Source organism: Cebus imitator, unplaced genomic scaffold (assembly GCF_001604975.1).
Source record: "Cebus imitator isolate Cc_AM_T3 unplaced genomic scaffold, Cebus_imitator-1.0 Scaffold59, whole genome shotgun sequence".
Taxonomy (NCBI): Eukaryota; Metazoa; Chordata; class Mammalia; order Primates; family Cebidae; genus Cebus; species Cebus imitator.
The window spans coordinates 391,943-414,158 of record NW_016107374.1 but is presented as its reverse complement, the minus strand read 5'-3'; the positions used below and the strand labels follow the sequence as shown (position 1 = coordinate 414,158).

Genomic DNA, 22,216 nt, shown 5'->3' with positions numbered 1-22,216 from the left:
GTGGTGTGATCTCGGCTCACTGCAACCTCCACCTCCAACGTTAAAACAATTCTCCTGCCTCAGCCTCCCGAGTAGCTGGGATCACAGGCTCACACCATGCCTGGCCAATTTTTTTTGTACTTTTAGTAGAGATGGGGTTTCTCCATATTAGCCAGGCTGGTCTCAAACTCCTGACATCAGACAATCCGCCCTCCTCAGCCCAAAGTGTTGGGATTACAGGCGTGAGCCACTGTGCCTGGCCACGATTTTTTTTTTTTAATGTGTACTTTTCACTAGGCTTTTTTTTAGAGACAGAGTCTTGCTCTGTTGCCCAGGCTGAAGTGCAGTGGTGTGATCTCAGCCGACTACAGCTTTGCTTTCCAGGCTCAAGTGATCTTCCCACCTCAGCCTCCCGTGTGGCTGGGACCACAGGTGCATGCCACCACGCCTGGCTAATTTTTGTATTTTTTTGGTAGAGACAGGGTTTCACCATGTCGCCTGGCTGGTCTCGAACTTCTGGCCTCAAGTGATCCGCCCGCCTCTGACTCCCAAAGTGCTGGGATTACAGGCGTGAGCCACCACGCCTGGCCTTACTTTTCACTACTCCTTTGCTGATCACCTCATGTGCTGAGGAGAGGGCCTAGACCACTCCCTGTGCCTCGAGCAAGGAAGAGGCTGATTTGCTCTCCAGGAGGGGCCCACTTGTTACAAAGCTCAGCACTCCACGGAACCACAGGCAATCGGCTGGGGACACCAGTGTCCAAACTGAGTCCCCGTCCTGTGTTTCAGCCATGAGAGGCGGCCCTGTCACTGAGGGCCTTGGGAGGGTGGTCCCACCTTTGTCACAGATGCAGCTGTAGTCCTCCCAGGCATTGTGGCAGCGGCTGTGGGGGGGACAGGGGCTCGAGGTACAAGGGTCCTCCACATCACAGCCGTCCTTCACCCTGACCTTGAGGGCGTTGTTCATGTTCAGGGTGGCCACATTGGTGGGCGTCCCCCCCATCCTCACTCCCTGCATCAAGGAAAGGGCATTGGGACGGGAGAAGCCCAGAAAGGTAAGGAGGGGCTAAGGGAACTCCGAGGTCTCTCTGGTCCCTTCCAAGTCATTCATTTGTGGCGCCTCATTTATCTACAGAGCTGGGACGGGCAGGGTCATTCCTTTCACTCCCATGGCCTGGTAGCCGGAGTGCAGTGAAGAGCTGGGCAAGGAGCTCAGTGGGCACGCTGGCTGGATCTCCTGGGGTGCGCGGAGGGGGCGTGAGGAGTGGATGTCCCTGCCGAGGGGGCTGAGAGCTGAGTGACTCCCAGAGCAGCTCCCCCGCTGTGGCTGGAGCACCTGGCTCCAGGGGATGGGCATGGGGGCCACTTGGGTGCCGTGTGGGGTTGAACTGGGTGGGGGCAGTGGCGAGGGGCTCGATTCAGGACACTTAATGAAGGCAGAGGGGCAGGTGGCTAACATGGCATGGTGGTGAGGAGCTGTGGGGGCCAGGGACACCCCGATGCCAAGGGGAACTGCAGGGGGATGGGTCTAAAGAGGAAACAGGAGCTCTTAAAGTGGGGGTGCCAATCAGACACATTCCCCGCTCACTGACAGCTAACAGGTTGACCGATGGCACCAACTGCAGTGCTGGCAGCTTCTGAGCCTACTGTGAGGGGCAGCCACCCCCCCACCGCCCCCACGTACCTGCATGCAGCCTCGGAACCCACGGCGCACGGAGACCTTGTCTTCAGAGGCGCCCCCGACCACCATGCTCCTTATCGTCAGCCCAGGAAGCATGCCCCCGATATCTGCCCTGCTCTGTGTGGAGAGAGCGGGGGCAGAGCTCTGGGGGCTGCGTCCACCATCCTAGAAACATCTTCCAACTGGGAAAACGCACGGGAAGCCTGAAACAGTGGCTTCAACAAACTCCCCAGAGCCTGAGGACATCCGGGCCTCTGAAGAGAGCTGGGCCCAGCTGGACAGCGTGGCTGGCTGTGACAGCCAGGGCGAGCGGCTGAGGCCAGAGGATGGCGTCCAGGTCCCAGCCCAGCTGAGGGCCGGCGGGGGAAAGTGTGTAACTCTCCTGCCTCCGTCAAGGGCACAACCCTAAACCAGCCACGCTGTGACAGAGAACTTGGAGCATCAGGAAGACTGCGGGGACGGAAATCCGTTCACCCATGAATACTGTGGGTACCCAAGAGTGCCTCGGCTGAGCTCCTGTTCCAGAAAGGCACCTGCCTGGAACACACCTATTTATTCCCAGGTCTGTGTTCTAAGGTGAGCCTTGGCTCCAAGAGCTCTCAGAAATCCCTGGGAGCCCCTTCAGTGTGTGAGCATCTCACAGACAACATCCTGGGTTACTCGCCTGGGAACTGTGGAAACCCGGTCTGGTTCCGTAAGTGTTCTGAACATTGCCTGGGACCATGCCACCTGCCTGCCTGGGACACGTGGGGCCCCCTGGTGTCTCCCAGCTGTGTCCAGGACCTGGGCCTCATTGCTCTCCCAGCTTCGCTCCCCATCCATACTCTGAGGGCACGAACCCTGGCATTTCTCTTTTTTTTTTTTTTTTTTTTTTTTTTTTTTTTTTTTTTTTTTTTTTTTTTTTTTTTTTTTTTTTTTTTTTTTTTTTTTTGAGATGGAATCTCGCTCGGTCACCCAGGCTGGAGTGTAGTGGTGCAATCTCGGCTCACTGCAACCTCTACCTTCCAGTTCAAGTGATTTTCCTGCCTCAGCCTCCAGAGTAGCTGGGACTGCAGGTACGTGCCAACACACCCGGCTAATTTTTGAATTTTTAATAGAAATGGGGTTTCACCACATTGGCCAAGCTGATCTTGAACTCCTGACCTCATGATCCGCCCGCCTTGGCCCCCTGGCATGTCCACCTCAGTACCCTGAAGACACAGTGCTGAGGCTGCAGGCGTTGCTCAAGATGGCGTTGCTGAAAGAAACCACTGTCGAGGGCGCCAACAGCACTGTGGCGAGGAAGGTGGCTGGTGGACGCTGCCCGCAGGAGGGCAGCATCTGGGTGAAGGAGGTGGTGAAGATGCCAGTGGCTTTAGCACAGGCAGAACAGAAGCCCACTGAGGGTCCCAGAAAGTGCCTCCCCAAATCCACAAGATCTCTGGAGGGTCCTGGCACATTAAGGGGTCATTCTGTTTTTCCCTGGGCCAGAGGAAGGGTCTGTCCCCAAAGGAGGGCAGGTGCCAGCTCACCTGGTCCATCCCATAGTCCAAGGTCATGGTCACCAGGTGCTTCATTTCACTGTCCTCCTTCACGTTCTTCAGCTCGATCAGCAGGTGGTGCCACTCCCCGTCGGTCACACGCAACCCGGACAGCACCATGGACTCCACGCCGGAGGGCCCGTGGGACACCTCGAACTGGAGGTGGCTGTTGAGGATCTGGGGCAGGGAGAGCCGCACCAACCGATTGGTACGACAGCAAGGAAGAGGTGACGCTGTGCAGTCGCTCAAACGAGGACGCTGTGAAAGTCGACTTGTGACGTGGCACCGCATCAAAGAGGTGCTTAAGAATTAGGCAAAGCTGGCTGGGGGCGGAACTCAGGCCTGTAATCCCAGCACTTGGGAGGCCGAGGCAGGTGGATCACCTGAGGTCAGGAGTCTGTGACCAGCTTGGCCAGCACGGTGAAACCCCGTCTTTACTGAAAATACAAATATCATCCAGGCACGATGGTGGGTACCTCAGAGGCTGAGGCAGACGAACCGCTTGAACCCAGGAGGTGGTGGAGGTTGCAGTGTGGTGAAATCACACCACTGCACTCCAGCCCGGGTGACAGAACAAGATTCAGTCTCCCAAAACAAATAAATAAATAAATTAGGCAAAGTTGGCTGGGTGTGGTGGCTCAAGCGTGTCACCCCAGCACATTAGGAGGCCAAGGCAGGCCGAGTTCGAGACCAGCCTGGCCGACATGGTGAAACCCCGTCTCTACTAAAAATATAAAAATTAGCTGACATGGTGGCGGGTGCCTGTAATCCCAGCTACTTGGAAGGCTAAGGCAGGAGGATCGCTTGAATCCGGGAGGCAGAGGTTGTAGTGAGCCGAGATTCCGCCACTACACTCCAGCCTGGGCAACAAGAGCAAGACTCTGTCTCAAAAAACAAAAACAATAATGATTAGGCAAGTTGGCTACACGTAGTGGCTCACACTTGTAATCTCCGCACTTTGGGAAGCCAAGGCAGGCAATACGTACTGCCTGAGGCCAGGAGTTCGAGACCAGCCTGGCAAACATGGCAAAACCTCGTGTCTACTAAAAATACAAAAATTAGCTGGGTACGGTGGTACGTGCTTGCAATCCCAGCTACTTGGGAGGCTGAGGCGGGAGGACTGCTCAAGCCCAGGAGGCGGAGATTGCAGTGAGCTGAGATCACGCCACCACATTCCAGCTTAGGTGACAGAGCGAGGCCTTGTCTCAAAAAAGAAAAAGAGCAGGCAAAGTTGTTCTTTGTTGCTGTTGCCATTAACACTCATCAGAACTGCACGTCTCATTCCCTGGGGAAAAGCATCCATTGCTGCATGGAGGTCAAGTAAGGGAAGGGCCAAAAACAAGACCCGTTAGGCTTTTAAGTACTGGGAACCAGCTTTATTCAGGTGACTATTTGGCTGTTATTTTAAGATGTAAATGTTATACTTTGTAAGACAAGATTTAATCCTTGTTTAATTACCTGCATGAAAAAACAAAACCCAGCACTGCAACTGGCCTAAGACGCTGGTATTTTAAAATAAGGCAGCCAAGGACAGCGTCAACATCTTAGCTCCCCTAAGGAAGGACTTGGCAATTTTGAACAACTCTCCCTTGAAAACACCTACAAAAATGAGACAGAATATTAAGGAACATCTGTTTGAAGGCACTGGAGTAGCACAAGGCAAAACAGAGTTTCAGCGTCATGACCAAGGATAAGACAGGGCCTGCGAAAGAGAAGGTGGTGGTTGTTTCCTTACACGGCTGTCAGCTGGTTCCAGAAGACAGCGGAGGCTGAGCGTGCAGTCAGGTCATGGCTGCCAGGTACCTGAAGCCCTTGCCCTCCTTGGCAGTCTTCAGCCCTATCGGCAGGTGGTGCCACGCCCCATTCATCACCGCTGACCTGGAGAGTCTCAGGGTGCCTCAAAGCTTTCTTGATTCATGGGGCTGGACCGGGCACAGTGGCTCATGCCTATAATCCGAACACTTTGGGAGACCGAAGTGGGCAGATCACGAGGTCAAGAGATCGAGATCAGCCTGACCAACATGGTGAAACCCCGTCTCTAGTAAAAATACAAAAATTAGCTGGACGTGGTGGCAGGCACTTGTAGTCCCAAGCTACTTGGGAAGCTCCTGGGAGGTAGCGGTTGCAGTGAGCTGAGATCACACCACCGCATTCTAGCCTGGTGACAGAGCGAGACTCAATCTTAAAAAAAAACCCTGGGGTTCATGGACTGCCAAGGGGTTGTTCCTCGGCTTTTGGTTGGGACCCTGAGGGGTTTACACTAACAGTAAAAATGAAAAAGATCCACCCTGTAGGACTGGAAGCCCAGCTTTGAAACACCACAGCCTGTGGCTGCACTGAAGTCTGTGGCTGCACTGTGGCTGCACTGAAGAAGTCTGTGGCTGCATTAAAGTGCTCCGGTATGGCAACTGCTCCTACGTAGTGGCGGCCAGCAGCAAACACAGAAGATAATGACATCCCCATTCCAGTTTTTCTTTTTATTTGAGACGGAGTTTTGCTCTTGTTGCCCAGGCTAGAGTGCAGCGGTACAATCTCAGCTCACTGTAAACTCCGCCTCCAGGGTTCAAGTGATTCTCCTGCCTCAGCCTCCCAAGTAGCTGGGATTACAGGCACCCACCACGCCTGCCTGGCTAATTTTTTGTATTTTTAGTGGAGATAGGGTTTCTCCACGTTGGCCAGGCTGGTCTCGAACTCCCGACCTTGGGTGATCTACCCGCCCTCAGCCTTCCAAAGTGCTGGGATTACAGGCATGAGTCACCACACCTGGCCCTCATTCTAGTTTCAAATGTTCTCTAGTTTTTCGGTACAATGTCTAGCACTCAATAAAAAATAGCCAAGGATATAAGGACACAAGGTACTATGCTTGAAAACCAACAGAAGCAAGGAAGAGGGGCAACAGAACATAGAATCATCAGACACAGACTCCAAAGTAACACTGGGAACCACAAAACTTCCAAAGAAACAGACTCCATGTGACCATTAAACTTACTTCTGGGTGTGTTACAGAGGCAAGGGTCAAACTGTCATGTTTAAATATATATAAGAATAATCAGAAAACAAGACTGTAACTAACCCAAGATGCTCATATCTAAAGATAGCTTCAATTAAAAAGTAGCCTAGATTTTAGAAAAACAACTATTAGCACACTGCTTATATCACACCTGAAATATAAGGATACAGAAAATGCTGAAAGCAAAAGGATAGAAAAAAAAATACATAATAAATATCAAACAAAAGAAAACTGGGATAGCTATGTTAACATGAGACACAGCAGACTTAAGGCAAAAAATCCTTATTAGAGATAAAGAGGAATTTCATAATGATAAGGCAATTTGCTGGGAAGATGAATCAACTCTAAATTTGTATGTACCTAATAACCTGGCCTCAAAATCTATAAAGCAAAAATCAAGATTACCAAGAGAAGTAACTGATAAATCTGCAGTCAACGTAGGAGATCTTTACTTCTCTCAGTGAGAAGACAAAGACAAAAAAAAAATCTCTTAAAACCAATAATGACATAGAATATTTGAATACCACAGTTAACAAACTTTACCTACTTGCACTATAGAGGACACTATGGACAACAACTGCAGAGCACATAGTGACACGTGTGCATGTGTCCAAAACTGACTAGAGGCCGGGTGCAGCGGCTCACGACTCTAATCCCAGCACCTGGAGAGGTGGAGGAGGACGGATCACCTGAGGTCAGGAGTTCAAGATCAGCCTGGCCTACACAGTGAAACCCCGTGTCTACTAAAAATACAGACATTAGCTGGACGGGGTGATGCGCACCTGTAATTCCCAGCTACTCAGGAGGCTGAGGCAAAAGAATCACTAGAACCCAGGAGGTGGAGGCTACAATGAGCTGAGATCACATCACTGCACTGCAGCCTGAGTGATAGAGTGGGATTCCGTATCGAAAGAAGGAAAGAAAAGGAAGGAAAGAAGGAAGGAAAGAAGGAAGGAAGGAAGAAAGGAAGGAAGGAGGGAGGGAGGGAGGGGGGGAGGGAGGGAAGAGAAAAAAAAGAAAAGAAAAGAAAGAGGGAGGGAAAGAAGGAAAGGAAGGAAGGAAGGAACCCTGACTAGATCCGGGCTAAAAAGCAAGTCTCGACACATTTCAAAGCTCTGAAACCACATGGTATATGATCTTTGACCTGCAATCATGCTACAAACACTACCAAAATGATTTACTAGAAAATGCTACATGAGGCTGGGCGCGGAGGCTCACGCCTGAATCCCAGAACTTTCGGAGACTGAGACGGGCCAATCACCTGAGGTCAGGAGTTGGAGACCAGCCTGGCCAACATGGCAAAACCTCATCTCTATCAAAATTATAAAAATTAGCCGGGTGTGGTGGCACACACCTGCAATCCCAGCTACTTGGAAGGCTTAGGTAGGAGAATTGCTCGAACCTGTGAGTCAGAGGTCGCAGTGAGCCAAGATCACACCGCTGCACTTCAGCATGGGAGACAAAGCAAGGTTCCCTCTCAGAAAAAAGGAAAAAGAAAAAGGAAAGAACATGCTGCATGCTTAACTTAGAAATCCACTTCTAAATGCCACGTCAGTCTAAGATAAATTCATAATAGAAAACAGGATACAGGTTTTAACTGGTTATAAAGGTTATGTAACTAAAACTGTTTTTTGTTTTTTGATCTCTATTGATAGTTTGAGGGTTTTTTGAGCTAAAAAAAAAAAAACAAAAAAACCCCAATAATTAGCCAGACACCCTGCTAATTTTTGTATTTTTAGTAGAAATGAGGTTTCTCCATGATGGCCAGGCTGGTCTTAAACTCCCGACCTCAGGTGATTCACCTGCCTTTGCCTCCCAAAGTGGTAGGATTACATGCATGAGCCTCTGTACTCAGCCTGATAGTTATTTTAAGATAATTTTTCTCCTTTTTCCACTTTGTTTTCTTTCTTCTTTTCTGAGACAGAGTTTCGCTCTTGTCGCCCAGGCTGCAGTGCAGTGGTATGACCTCAGCTCACTGCAACCTCTGCCTCCGGGTTCAAGCGATTCTTCTGCCTCAGCCTCCTGAGTAGCTGGGATTACAGGTGTACACCACCACACCCGGCTAATTTTTGTATTTTTAGTAGAGACAGGGTTTCCCCATCGCAGCCAGGCTGGTCTCAAACTCCTGACCTCGGGTGATCCGCCCACCTTGGCCTCCCAAAGTGCTGGGGTTACAGGCATGAGCCACTGTGCCCAGCCTCCATTTTGCTTTCTTTTGGGTTACAGGCATGAGCCACTGTGCCCAGCCTCCATTTTGCTTTCTTTTGTTCTACAGAAGTTAGCTTATTAATTTCCTCTGTCATTATCTTTCATTGTTCTTGCTTTAAAAACTCCAAAGTGAGCAGATCAGCAATAAAAGTGACATTATGTCTATAAACAAAGGTGGTACCCACAGAATGATGCTGTTTTATGGGTGGTAACTGCCTCCAACTTAGGAGTGTCCCTGGATCTCAGTCAGAGAGGCATTCAGCAATCGCACGGCTATCCCACCTGACAAGGTGGGTGGATTTTGGGTGCCTGAGGGCAATTACCCAAATTACCTGGGCTGTAGGGTGACAATGGAGCCTCATTTGTCCCCCCCGCAGTGGCAGGGGCTCGGGAGACATCCTTTCAGGAACACCCAGACTGCTGCCTGACAGAGCTCACAGGCCCGTGGGAGGCTGCAAGCTAGTGATGCAAAGGAGGAATCCCCAAGAACTTCGTGTAACTCATGGCTGACCTGCCTCTGGGAGCTGCCCTGGGGGCCTTCTGGGTGTCCACTGGGGTCTGCAGCATCCCCTCAAGGCCACCACTCCTGCCACCCAGACTTCCACCAGGAGGGCTGGGTGTAGTCTCTGGCAAAATTCCTAATTTTTAGATGAGCTCTCCATGATGTAATTACACAAACAGCACAGGGGTGGGTGGCTTCCAGCGCCGTTCCTACTGAAAGCGCACTTTTTTCCTACAGAGACCCCACTGACAACTGACAATGTGCAAGCTCCAATTCGTCACCTGCATCCAAACAGCCAATTTAATCTGTTCTGACAGTGAAACCACCACACAGAAAATACCATCCCCGGGCAGCAACGCGCTTGCCAAGTTTGGGGCCAGAGCGAGTTTCTGGGGCTGCCTGGGAGACACATGAAATTACAAGTTTAACCAGGGCCTACAGGCCAGCTGTTATCATCCCTGAGACACACCACACCTTCCAGGCAATCCGAGCGGTTTGTGCCGGTAAATGTTCCCGAGCTGTGACCGGGGAGGAGCAGGAGGCTCCCTGTGGAGGCCTGAGCCCTGCCCCAGCCCCAGACTGTCTCCTGAGCCCTCAACTGACTGCTGAGGGACTGACCTCTACCAGCCGCTGGGAGCACTCTCGGTCCTGTCCCCGCCACACGCCAACCAGGCACCCACAGCAGGGAGGGCGTGTGCTGGCAGCCCCGCTGTCCTCCTGCCAACCCGCGTGTCAATTCCGGCTACACAGAACTGTTTCTAGATGGGCTGTCCACAGGAGTGACAGAGAGGGGCCGGTGGCTGCCCCAGGAATCTGGCAGTGAATGAACCATGGGACCCACAGTGAAGAGCCTCCATGTCTCAGTTTCCCCTGTGTGGAACGAGAACATGGAGCAGGCACTCCGTAACATCCATCTTGCCTCTGACCATCTCTGACTCCGGCCCAGCCTCCCCTGATGGGGGATGGCGTTCAGGACACGCTGGGCAGCATAAGAAGGCCCAGATCCCAAGGGAGCAAATGCATCAGGGTTTAGTTCTGCACGGCACGCAGCTGACAGCAGAGGACACGCAGCTGGCCCAGACCCCGCTCTGGGACTTCCCAACCATGGGAGCTTGCTGGGGGGTCATTCCGGGAGGACAAGGTGAGTGTTCCCGTGTGGCCCACCCAGGCAGGAGAGGAGGCTGACCTAAGGGCAGCATCTCTGTGTGCTGAAGGGAGGGCGGGACAGAGTCCCAGGCGCACTCTGGTTGGAGATAATGAACAGCCAAAAGGAAGTCAGTGCTGCTCTGAGACCGTGTGCACCCATATATACACGTGCATGCACGTGCATATATACACAGCCATGTGTATACGTATACAGCTGCATACATATGCAGACATACACAGCCTCATGCAGACATACACAGCCACCTGGAACACAACCACCTGAATACATATATACAGCCATATGCATAGACACAGCCACATGCAGACATACACAGCCTCATGCACAGACATGTACAAATGTGCACACATGTAGAGACACACATATGTACACACACCGACAGGTACACACACTTGCACAAAGATGTGTGGGTGCACGCACACACGTATACAGACTTGGAAAGAAGCCTAGGAGTTATACCTGTAATCCCAGCACTTTGGGAGGCCGAGGCAGGTGGATCACCTGAGGTCAGGGGTTCGAGACCAGCATGGCCAACATGGCAAAACCCTGTCTCTACTAAACACACAGATAATTAGCTGGGTGTGGTGGCAAGCACCTGTAATCCCAGCTACTCTGGAGGCTGAGACAGGAGAATCCCTTGAACCCGGGAGGCGGCGGTTGCAGTGAGCTGAGGTTGTGCCACCGCACTCCAGCCTGGGCAACAAGACAAAACGCCGTCTCAAAAAAAAAAAAAAAAAGCCTAGGAGGAAGGAAGGAATCACCCCATTATGAAACCTGGGAATCTGTCAAATCAAGATGGGGCATGCTGCTCCAGCATGACTCCACAGGCCACTCCTGTGCCAAGGGAGGTGAATTTGGTCTAAGGAGAAACAAAAAAGATAAAGGGAGCTTTTCAGGAGGGAGAACTGCCCAGTGCGTTTTCAGAGCTAGACTCTGGTCAGAAAGGGTCACAGCACCAGGTTTTACAGGAGAACGTCTGTGCCCCACCACCACTACAGACAGGAATGACCTGGAGATTCACAGGCAGCGGGCCAAGAGGGCAAGCCAAGGGCCGGGCAGCATCCCGGGAAGGTCCCCGTGGCTGCCTTGTACGGCAGAGTCTCCAGGGTGTGGCAGAAGGGCAGCCTGATGAGAGAAGACAGGGCTCATGACTGTTTCTCAAACCAAGTGTCTATGGAGCCTGGACGGCGTGCGCAGAAACTGTGCGTACCACAAGAAACCAGAGGAGAGAGCGCATTCAGATCGCCTTCCACAAGTTGTTCACAACGTTTACCCAACAAATAAACTTTCGTTTCAAATAAATGAGAGTAAAGACCAACAAGACAGAGAAAACGTGCAGGTGGCCGCACAGCGCGGCTTCAGGCGCCTCTGGGCAGAGCCAAGCTCCCAGAGACAGCTGAAGGCACATGGCTGCAACCAGCACCTGACCCCAGCTTTTTTCTTTTTTGAGACCGTCTTGGTCTTGCTGCCCAGGCTGGACTGCAATGGCACGTTCTCAGCTCACTGCAACCTCCACTTCCCTAGTTCAATCAATTCTCCTGCCTCAGCCTCCTGGGTAACTGGGATGACAGGTGTGAACCACCACGTCCAGCTTGCACCTGTCCACAGCGTTCACTGGTGAGGCCCGCTGTTTCTGCCCGAAGGCTCGGCACTCCCCTCAGCTCTGCAATGCCCACGCTCCAGCCAAACCCTCAGGCTACAGGGAGACCGGAGCTGCCGTCTATGACGCACCTCGGCTGAGCTGTGCTGGGCCCTGGGGTCGGCCTGGCCCCACGCTGTCCCACTGTCTCCACCTCCCAGAGGAAAGAAAAGGCTCATGCTTCCCCACATCCTCTTCCAAGAACCCAAAGAGGGGTGGGCGCAGGAGGAAGGGCGAGTAGCAGGGGCCTGAGTGTGCACCAGGAAGTCCAGCACCTGGGTCCCTCCCTTGGGCTCCCATCTAGCAGGTGCCCCGGTGGCACGGGGCCCCAGTCACCTGGAGACGAAAGCTAGTGGACCCGCCGCTGGTGGCTTCCATCAGAATGCTGTCCTCCTTCCGGGTCCGGAACATGAGCCCCAGGTACCAGGGCACGGAGATGATGACATTCAGGTCGCTCCAGGACACGATGCTCTCACCACTGAAGAGCTGCAGGTGGGGCATGGCTGCGGACACAGGCCCAGGACCTCAGGTGTGGCCGGAAATCACTTGGGCCACACACTCTTGGCTGCAGGGGCGGGGGATGGGCCTGCAGGCTGGGCCTGGGCCTTTTTCAGTTAACACCAGGGCCGGTCTGAGCCTCCCCTCTCTATGCATCCTGCCCTCACAGTCAGCCACGGGGGCTCCACAGAAGCCCACTCTGGGACGTGAGCCTCCTTCCCGGGAAGTGTGAAGACCATCAGGCTCCCAGTCGCCGATGGGCGTGGCAAGGGGCTCTCAGGCTGGATGGGAGGCAGAGGTGGGGCGGGTTCAGGATCCCTGAGCTCAGTGGCTGGGGGTGCTGGGGCTGGGCCCTGCCAGCCCACCTTACCTGTCCTACCTCACACCTGTGGGACTGGGGACCACAGGGGCAGGAGCGGGGGTTCTGCGGAAGACAGTCTCTTGGTGAGGACAGTATGAGTCTGCAGTAAATGCAGCAGTGCCGCCAAAGGCTGCCGGCCCCTGATGTGAAGCCCCCTTACGGTGGTCCTGGGCACAACAAGGAGTGATGCCTCCCAGGCCACAGGGCCGGGGGCGGGGATGGATGATGCCAGGCGCTCACCTTGCTCGCAGTTCTTCCCGCCGAATTGGAGCGGACACTCACACAGGTACATGTTCCACCTGTTGACACAGGTGCCCCCGTTCTGACAGCGTCTCCCGTCACAGAAGTTCCTCCGGGCAGCACAGCCTGGCAACACAGAGCGTGCGGTGGAGCCTGACTCGGAGGAACCGCCAGGGTCCCCTGTGCCAGGCGTGGTGTGGGAAACCGGGACGGAACGGAAACGGGGCTGGACAGCAGGCAGGCCAGGTCTGAACGCCTCTGGCAGCGGCAGAAATGCGAGAACTGAGAAGGTGCTGAACACACCTTCTTGCGTGGCCCAAGTGCTTTCCCACGTGCTGCCCACATTTGGAGATGCTAGAGCTCCAGGCCATCACAGCGCCTGGCCCAGTCACCTGGTGACACATGCAAGATCCTAGGACCATGTGTGCCTTTGGTTGGCTGGCTGGGCCAGCAGCGTTGCGGCAACTCCCAACTACAGAAACCTCAAACTGCAGAGACTGCGGGGCTGCACATCCGGTGAGCCTGGACTCTGGGGTCCACTCCCAGGAGCTGCCCGCAGCTGGGCACACACACTCCTAAGAACAAGACGCCTCCCCGGGGAGCTGCAAGCAGTGCCTTCTGCGTGGCTTCGACGTCCAGCCAGATGCCACTGCGGCAGTCCCGACCCTGATGGCCGCCCGTACCTTCCCTGGTGCCATTGTTGGCGATGAATCCAGCCATGTCCACGTTTTTGCCGTCGACCGACAGGTTCCGCATGCAGCCCACGAACTGCCGGTTGTGCACCGGGAAGTCTTCCGGCAGGTTGGGGACGCCCCCCAGGAGCAGAGGGCCAGTCAGATCCAGGGACCTGGGGAGGTAAGGCCGTGCTCTGTGATGTCCGGGCGCAGGGGTGGCGAGGGGCGGCCATGGTGGGCTGGGCTCTGCAGTTGCCTCTGTGTAGCCTCCGCCACCAGAACTACTTCAGAAACCAAGCAGGCAGGCAAGCAGAGGCTGGAGCGAGGGGGGCTCCTGCATCTGGCGCTGCTGCTGGCTCCGCATGCCTCTGTGCCTCTGTTTCCTTTCACTTGCATTCAGCCCTGATGATCTGGGTGTTTCATGCTCACCGGTGACCACCAAGTCCTGCCCACCCAGGCTGGTCCACACCCAGACAGGATGTGAGCATGAGGACCACAGGTCAAGGTCAAGGACTCTACTTTGGCCTCCGAGACCTTCCAAGAAAAGGAATGGACTTGAAGGGAGGCCAGAAGACTATGAGAGCCCTGGTGAAATCCCAGGCAGCAGTGCGACCACGGCAAGGGCTGCGGCTTCTCCAGGGCACGCTTTACTCCTCAGCGAAAGGGCACCATCCCAGGTGGGTGGGATCAGACGAAACAGCAAGGGACTGCCCCCAGGGCCCTAGCAGGTGCTCAGGATGTGCCAAGGCTATCTATGTGATCTTCAAAAAGGCTATTCTGTGGTTATGTAGTGGCTTGTGCCTATAATCTCAGCACTTCAGGAGGCTGAGGCCAGAGAATTCCTTGAGCCCAGGAACTGGAGACCAGCCTCGGCAACAGAGGGAGACTTTGTCTCTACAAAAAATTTAAAAATTTTGCTGGGTGTAGTGGTGTGTGCCTGTGGTCCCAGCTACTCAGGAGGCTGTGGGGAGGAGGACAGCTTGAGCCCAGGAGGTCAAGGCTTCAGTGAGCTGGGATCGTGCCACCGCAGTCCAGCCTGGGCAACAGAGAGAGACCCCATCTCAGGATAAAAACAAACAAAAAATCAGCCTCTGGGACGAGCTGGGTGACACAGCACTTCACTTAACAGAGTCCTGGAGTGCCAGGTACCAGAATTTGCAGGGACAAAGCCAGTGATCTGTGGAGACAGGGCTGGAGACCATCTCTGGGTCTGCAAGCTGGCCACCACAACCCTGGGGTCGGCATGGCCACTCTTGACAGATACTCAGGGGACTTAGTCTAGAAGGTTCTAATATTTCAGAGGGAAGGTACCCCAACTGTGGAGAGGAAGTCTGACTCCAGTCTGGACTGAGGTCACCAGGGGGCTGCACCCAGGGTGCCTGCATGGGGCCCTGCCCGGGGAAGGGCACAAAGGGGGCACGTTTGGGGGTGCAGACCCCAAGGGCCTCCCCGCCCGGGATGCTCACTTCTTGGAGCCAGTCTGAGTGCCCTGGGCGGCACAGCTGTAGTTTCCAATGTCATTTCCAAAGCGTACAGCCATGGTTGTGTCACAGTCATCCACCGTCACCACGGCCATCTTCTCCCCGGATGGCCCGTGGGGCAGGCCCAAGTGGCCGATGTTGGGCTGTCAGAAGAGAAAGCACAGAAGGCGTCAGCGTTTTCTCCGCCAGTGCCCTAGGCAGGTGCACCCGTCACTCATGGAGCGGGGAGGACACGGCACGGGGCGGGCAGCACGTGGACAAGGGACGAAGAGCCCGGCCTCGTTAGTTCCCCAAACTGGCCGTGCTGGGCCACCCGGTGCCTCCTCAGGTTCAACCTCCCAGAAACCTCAGAACGTGCCTCGTTTGGATAAAGAGCTGGTGCCGATGGAATTAATTAAGATGCGGATGCCCTGGAGTAGAAGGGCCCTGATCCCAGGTGACCAGCCTCCTCCTGAGAGGACAGATGCTGAGACACAAAGGCATGCAGGGAGAAGCTGCGTGACCACGGAGGCGGCTGCTGGAGTGGCTGTCTACAAGCCAAGGGCCACCTGGGCCACCAACAGCTAGGAAAAGGCAGGAAGGGTCCTTTCCTTGAGCCTTCGGAGGTGGCAGAGCCCTGTCCTTAGACTTCAGACTTCTAAGCGCCTGACTGGGAAAGGATAGTGTCTGTTGTCTGAGCCACCCTGTCCTTGGTACTTTGTGACGGTGGCCCCGGGAAATGAAGACAGCGGCTAACACCCAAGCCCTAGGGCCCCTCCTGTGAACACCTGCTTCCGCCCTTCTGGGGGTGTTCCTCCTGACCACAGCCCCTGCTCAGGCTCCTGCTCCCCGACCCTGTGCTCCTACAGTACAGATACCAGGAGGCTGCTGCCTGGCCTGCAGACGACCTCACATCTCCCCTCTGAGATGTGGAGCTCTCTGTCTGGGCCAGGAGCCCGTTCCAGGGCTGGGTACAAGAGTTCTTCTGGAATCAGTCACCTCGGGTGAAACCTCTCCCTTCTCGAAGAGACTGGTTTGCCATCCAGGGATGAGCCCACTTTCCCAGGCAGCCCTCACGGGTCTCGCCTCCTGGCCAGTCCCTCCCAGGACCTGGAGATTATCCACCCAGCCAGCCTCAGATGCCCTTCCAGCAGGAAAAGCAGTGCCAACCCCTGCACGACTCATGCTGGCTACGGAACTTAAGCACGTGGGTCTCAAAGTTCCAGAAACACAGTTGGAGCCAGCTCCCACTGGGACAGGTGACACAACGCCCTTCGTCTGCACAACCTGGATAACAAGACCTGCCTCCCGTGGGTGGCCATGACGGTGAGCCAGAGATCGCCAGGGAAGTGCCACCATGCCCACCATAGGCACACAATGTGCACCAGGGCCTCCCTTCCACCCCAGAGAGACCCTTTTCTTCCAGTCCCAGCAGGGCCCCTCCCACCACCCGTATAAAGGATGGGTTCCATGACTCCTTTTGATAGTTCTGGGGTCAGTTTGAGTTTATAGCATGATGCAATCTCATGATCCTTTCTCATAACTTGGAAATAAGTTGTTGTAAAAACATAGCATTTAGTTAAATCATCCTCAATGTCTTTTAATAGGAAAATAGCAACCACATAGGTTAATCAAAAATAAATCTTCAGTTTTTAATAGGAACAAACTATTTGATCAGGAAAACTAGGCTGAAAGGCAGGACCCAGAAACAGGAGCTCAGCCAGAGGGCCAAGCTGCACGACTTCAGGGGACCCTGGCCACCCAGGCAGCACCCCCTGCCTGGAGTTGTGCAGTGCGCAGCCTGCACAGCTGTATGTGGCCACCCCAGCTGAAGCTTCTACTCCCCCTTATCCAATCATCTAATGTGGATGAGACTCATCACCGTACCTCGATTTCTTTCTATGCAAGATAATGACTTACTATAAGAACACACGTCCTCTCTGTGGTACAGGGACTTTGAGGGTGGTATCAACAGAGACACGTGAGTTTCCCGCACACCCTTCTCGGTAAATCCAAGGGAGGCTCCTATCATGCCTGGATCACCTTTTTCATTTTTCTTATACACCAGCTGATGAAATCACAAGGTCTGATAAGCTGTCTCCTTAAAGATTTCACTTCTGGTTACGCAGCAGGTAGGCGGGCGCACTAAAACTCGTCTCCTTCCTTGCTGTGTAACACCGCCCAGTTTGGAAAATGCTGGAGGTGCCCATATGGGTGCTTCAGTGTTAGGTGCGATCCCAGGGAAAGAAGAGCCTCCCCTCACTGTGTGAGCTCCACATGTTCTTTACAACTTATAATTTACATTTTTGGGGCTGGGCGTGAGACTTCTGGAGGAAGGGCCTACGTAGCATTTACACTGGGAAGGCTTTCATGAGACTAAGCCACTGTTTACAAAACCGTAGTTGTAAACGGCTGCTGGTAATCAGGGCTCAGAGCTACGGATTCCAGCAAAAACAGCAGGAGAACCCGAGTTCAGCCTGGCCTTCGGGAAGCAGCGCCGCAGGCACTCACGGGTCTCTGACAGGTAGCGCCCAACATGTGCTGCTGGGTTCTGACCCCAGAGAGACCCACCGCGGCCGGCGGGTCAAAATCACAGCACTTTTGGCCAAAGAGCCGAATGTTCTCAGGCGGAGAGCTGCAAGAACCAGCGGAAGGGCACAGAGGAGCAGGGGACCTGTGGCGTCTGAGGTCCCTGCGGCCCAGAGGAGCAATCCAGCACCCAGATGGCCCATCCCTGTCATGTCGCCCTAGAATAGGGGCTGAGTGGGGCCTTAGTGTAAAATGCCCGCCTCTCGGTGAGTCTGGGCTTCACACGCATGCTGACGTCTACTCTGCGGCCGAGGCAAGTGTTGGGGAGGCAGGGGGTGCATGAACACGGTCTGTGGGTGATGAGATGCACAAACGGGGTTCCCCAAAGCATTAAATGCAGAACTACCACGTGACCCAGCACCACCCCCCCAGGCATATACTCAAAAGAACTGAAAAGAGGAACTCAAAAACCGGTTCACAAGTGTTGACAGCATTACTATTTACAACTCACAATAGGTGGAAACCACCGAAGTGTTCAACAGTGGACTGGGCAAACTGTGGCCCATCCCTGCACCGGAATCCCAGCCACCGAAAGGAACGAAGCACAGACACGTGACAATGTGGAGGCCCGGAACACACCATGCTCAGTGAAGGAAGCCAAACACAAAAGGCCACACTCTGTGTGACTCCATTCCTACGAAATGTCCAGGACACACAAATCTAAACACAGAGCACACAGGTGCTGCCAGGGGCTGGGGAGGAGGATGGGGAGTGACTGCTAACGGCATGGGGTTTCCTTCTGGGGTGATGAAAATGCTTTTTGATTTGAGACACAGTCTTGCTGTCACCCAGGCTGGAGTGTAGCAGCTGCCTCACCGCAACCTCCACCTCCTGGGTTCAAGCAAATCTCCCGCGTCAGCCTCTCAAGTAGCTGGGACCACAGGTGCCCACTACCACGCCTGGCTAATTTTTATATTTTTAGTAGAGACGGGGTTTCACCATGTTGGCCAGGCTGGTCTTGAACTCCTGGCCTCCGGTGATCTGCCCACTTCAGTCTCCAAAGTGCTGGGATGACAGGGCAACAGGGAGAGACTCCATCTCAACAAGAACAACAACAAAAAGTTACTGTTGGTCCACTGACGGCACAAAAATATTTCAGATTTCAGTAGAGGTGGCATGGCACAACACTGGAAGCCAACAGCGGGTGTGTGTGCTCGGGCTCAGTCGTCCATTTCTGTCAAAGGAAGACGAAGCCCATCTCTGCTGAAAGGCCGGCGCAGAGCACGAGGAGGCAGAGGAGAGACTGCCGGCAGCAACAGCTCCAGACTTTGGAGCGGTGCGCCCACCTCCCTTGCACAGAGAGAAAGCAACTCGGGCAGCTTCTACAGAACACTAGCGTGGAGGTTTCCGGCCAGGAAAAGCACGTGGTGGCCTGGCTGGGTCACAGCCAACGATGAACGGTACAGGCTGGGGTAGGATAAGGAATGAGACAGATGAACCGCCCCTCACATTTCTAAAAGGAATTTTTACACTTTGCCACTTATTTATACAAAAGAAAAAGCATGGGAATGATGGGAGCCAAATGGTTGTATCTGAGTTTTCCTCAATCCCTGTGTTGGAAGGCTCTGGGCACAGGCTGGGCAAAGGCCAGCATGGTGGAGGCGTCAGCGCCCTGGCACCTGCCCTCCCAGGGCTCAGCTGGGTCCTGCATGGCAGGCAGCCAGGCCCAGAGGACACCCCCTCAACCCCTGCACCAACACCCCTTGGAGGAAAGGCCTCAATTCCCAGGCCTTGCTTCCAGGACGTAAAGCTCAGTAGCCTGGCCTGGTCGCTCAGGTCAAGCAAGGCAGGTGTCACACAGCGACTGGGGACGCACGTAACAGGGCCTGCCCACGGCGCCTCTGCACCCCTCAGCGGGCAGCCCCGGGGGGCACAGGCTCCCGGGGGCAGGCAGAAAGAGCTAGAGAGGAAAGGCCACAAGCTCACTCCCACTGCCACCTGAGAAAAAGCCTACGGTGCCGCTGAGCATGGCAAGGAGCAGCCCAGAGGCGCCAGGCTGTGCAGATCCGGATTCCTTCTCCGGGAGTCATCCCTGGGGTCCAGCCCCTTTTTATTTTCCCTCAAGGTATTTTCTTCCCTCATTCAGGCCTCCCTCTTGGCTGCCACTCAGCCGCTCTACGTGGTGCAGGGAGTTTTTGTGTGTGTGCACAAAAACGTTCGGTCCTTACGAAGTGCTCACATTTCTCCAGCCTTTTAACCTGCTACAGACGATCCCGCATCGGGAGGCTGTGGGGGGATGATTTCAATGCCAGGGGAGGTGGCGGGGGAAGGCAGTGCGGGGGTGGGAGGGGCACGTCTAGGAAATGAATGACCTCATAATCTGTGTCAGAAATGATTAACCAACGTTCGTATCAAAGAATTCACAGACGGCTGGACCTTAGGAATGTCTGTGCAGAGCCGAAGGGCAGCAGCAAACGTTCCATGCTGTCATTTCTCAAGATGATGAGATTCAGACCTGACCGGCCAACAACTGCCCCAGGAAATGTGGGCAAGACCCTGTGCCAGTTCTGGCAGGAAGACGACCAGCCCACCCTTGGAGGGAGCTGTCGCAGTTCTCTGAAGCTGCCTGGGAAGGTGGTGGGCAGGGCCACGAGGAGCAGATTCACGCAGATGCACGCATCCTTCCAGAATCCAAGCTGGACTCCCAGGAGCCTCCGACAGGACTTTGCCAGAAGGCAAACCTCAGACCGAGCTGCTACTTCCTGGGGAACCCCACACCCCTAGGCAGGTAACAGGACGGTGCTCTAGCCGGGTAGCCACCCTCTACACAGGTGCTGCCAGCTGCCTCTGATGACCTGGCTTGAGGGTGCAGCCACATCCCCCCCAGGGCTGTGAGCAGCAAGCTGCTGCCTGGGAGCTAGACTGAGCCATGGGGCCACAAGGTAGGACGGGCGACTCTATGCTATCCCAGGTTGTAGGAGGACTTCAAGTTCCTTTGCCCAGCTCTGGCTGAGGGGGGCAGGTGCCCCTGAATCCCCCAGCTGCCAGGGACCTAAGGCAGACAACATACTCCATGAATAGCCTAGGCAGACTCTTCTAGAAAGTGGGTAAGTGCATAGCTGCGATCTCTAGGGCAGTTTGGGAACAAAAGAAAAGAACGGATCTGAACTCTGTGCAGCATCTGAGCTGGCACGGCTGATGCCACCATTGTTCTCATTACCAACTCAGGGTCCCGCTGGGTGGGCCTGAGGCCAGCAGAGGCTCCCAGGACAGCAGTGTCCACCGCCTCTGATGAGCTTCCTTAAAGGCAAGGGTTCACATCCCACCCCGACTGGGGAAAGTCACGTGACTTCCCTGCATGCCAGGACTTGCTGTACAATGGGGGGTACAACAGCACCTTCCTCATGGGGCAAAATGAATGGCATGTGTGAACTGCTTGCAGCCATGCCTGCTATTTTTATTTCTCGAAAAGATGAGAAAAAAAGCAAAATAACGTGCAAGTGGTTTGTTCTCTCAGGTTTTGCCGTTTTAGTACTTCCCTATATTAAAAAACAACATAACCTAGAGACTGAACACGGCGGCTCACGCCTGTAGTCCTAGCACTCCGGGAGGCCAAGGTGGGCGGATCACTCGCGGTCGGGAGTTTGAAACCAGCCCGGCCAACATGGTGAAACCCCCATCTCTACTAAAAGAAATGCAGAAAGCATTAGCCAGGCATGGTGGTAGGAGTAATCCCAGCAGCTTGGGTGGTCGAAGTGGAGAACCGCTTGAACCCAGGAGGGAGGCTGCAGTGAGCCGAGACCGTGCAACGGCACTTGAGCCTGGGCGACAGAGCAAGACTCCACCTCAATAGATAAACAAATACATAATATAATAAAGTAATAAAGTTGACTCTGACATCTAAAAGCAATTAAGCAGCTCATGCACTCAGCATCCCTGCTGAACCCGCAGGCTCTCCTCCAGGAGCTCAGACACAAAGACACCGGCAGCTCGGAGTTCTGTCCCGGGCATGCCATTTCCTCCATGTGTTCAACTATCCAAGAAAGTAATGGGCAGAGCTACTAGGCTTATGGTGGGAGCATTACAAAAGTTTTCAACAAAGGTCAGAACCGACTGGTCACCTAGAGATTCTAAAAAAAATCACACCAAAGCCTTCTATTTCTCAGGCAAGGGGGTCTAACCCCAGATTCCCGGACAATTCTGGCCAAAGACAAAAGTGAGGCGCTCTGTGCTTTCCTGCTGGACGTAGAGTACTTTTGGAAATGCAAGAACCGTGGGTCCAGAGGCAGGCGTCCCCTGTGAGCAGCACTGGACAGAGGTAAGCTCCTCCTACACGGTTCCATGATCCCTGTGGTAGTTAATTTTGTTCTGGAAATGATTCAACAGAGCACTGTGCCAGCCCCCACTGAGCCAGATGCTTGACCAAAGCCCCCAGTTCCGTAGGAAGAAGCCAGGAACATCTCAGCCCCCCCCGCCTCGGGGCCCAGCCATCAGGACCGGGTCCCCTCCGCAGCCTGGCTGCTCCCTGAGGTGTTCTAGGAGTCTGGGAATTATACGGATTTGCTCAGGGGGGGTCTTCTTGCCAAAGACAAATGAAGGGCCAAAATGCAGTGAGATACAGTGCCTTTCTGGAAAGCAGCTTGTTCCTTCTCTTGGGGGTTTTACAGACCAAAACCTGCTTGTACGAAAACTGCTGAGGGACCCTCAAGCACCCAACAAGAAGCTCATTCATGTTCCTCTATGGGCGGGA

At 54.2% G+C, this 22,216-nt stretch overlaps 1 protein-coding gene across 5 annotated transcripts in view; it reads right to left on the bottom strand.

Moving 5' to 3' along the window:
* CELSR1 (cadherin EGF LAG seven-pass G-type receptor 1) overlaps positions 1–22,216 on the bottom strand; it is a 179,705-nt gene that overhangs the window by 41,227 nt on the left and 116,262 nt on the right. For all 5 annotated transcript variants that reach the window (XM_017529446.2, XM_017529445.2, XM_017529444.2 and 2 more), the window contains exons 6-12: positions 14,944–15,101; positions 13,487–13,650; positions 12,804–12,929; positions 12,041–12,207; positions 3,172–3,357; positions 1,664–1,777; positions 817–991 (exon numbers count right to left, since the gene is read on the bottom strand). In XM_017529446.2, the coding sequence (XP_017384935.1) occupies positions 817–991; positions 1,664–1,777; positions 3,172–3,357; positions 12,041–12,207; positions 12,804–12,929; positions 13,487–13,650; positions 14,944–15,101 (1,090 nt within the window). The remainder of the gene's footprint in view (positions 1–816; positions 992–1,663; positions 1,778–3,171; positions 3,358–12,040; positions 12,208–12,803; positions 12,930–13,486; positions 13,651–14,943; positions 15,102–22,216) is intronic.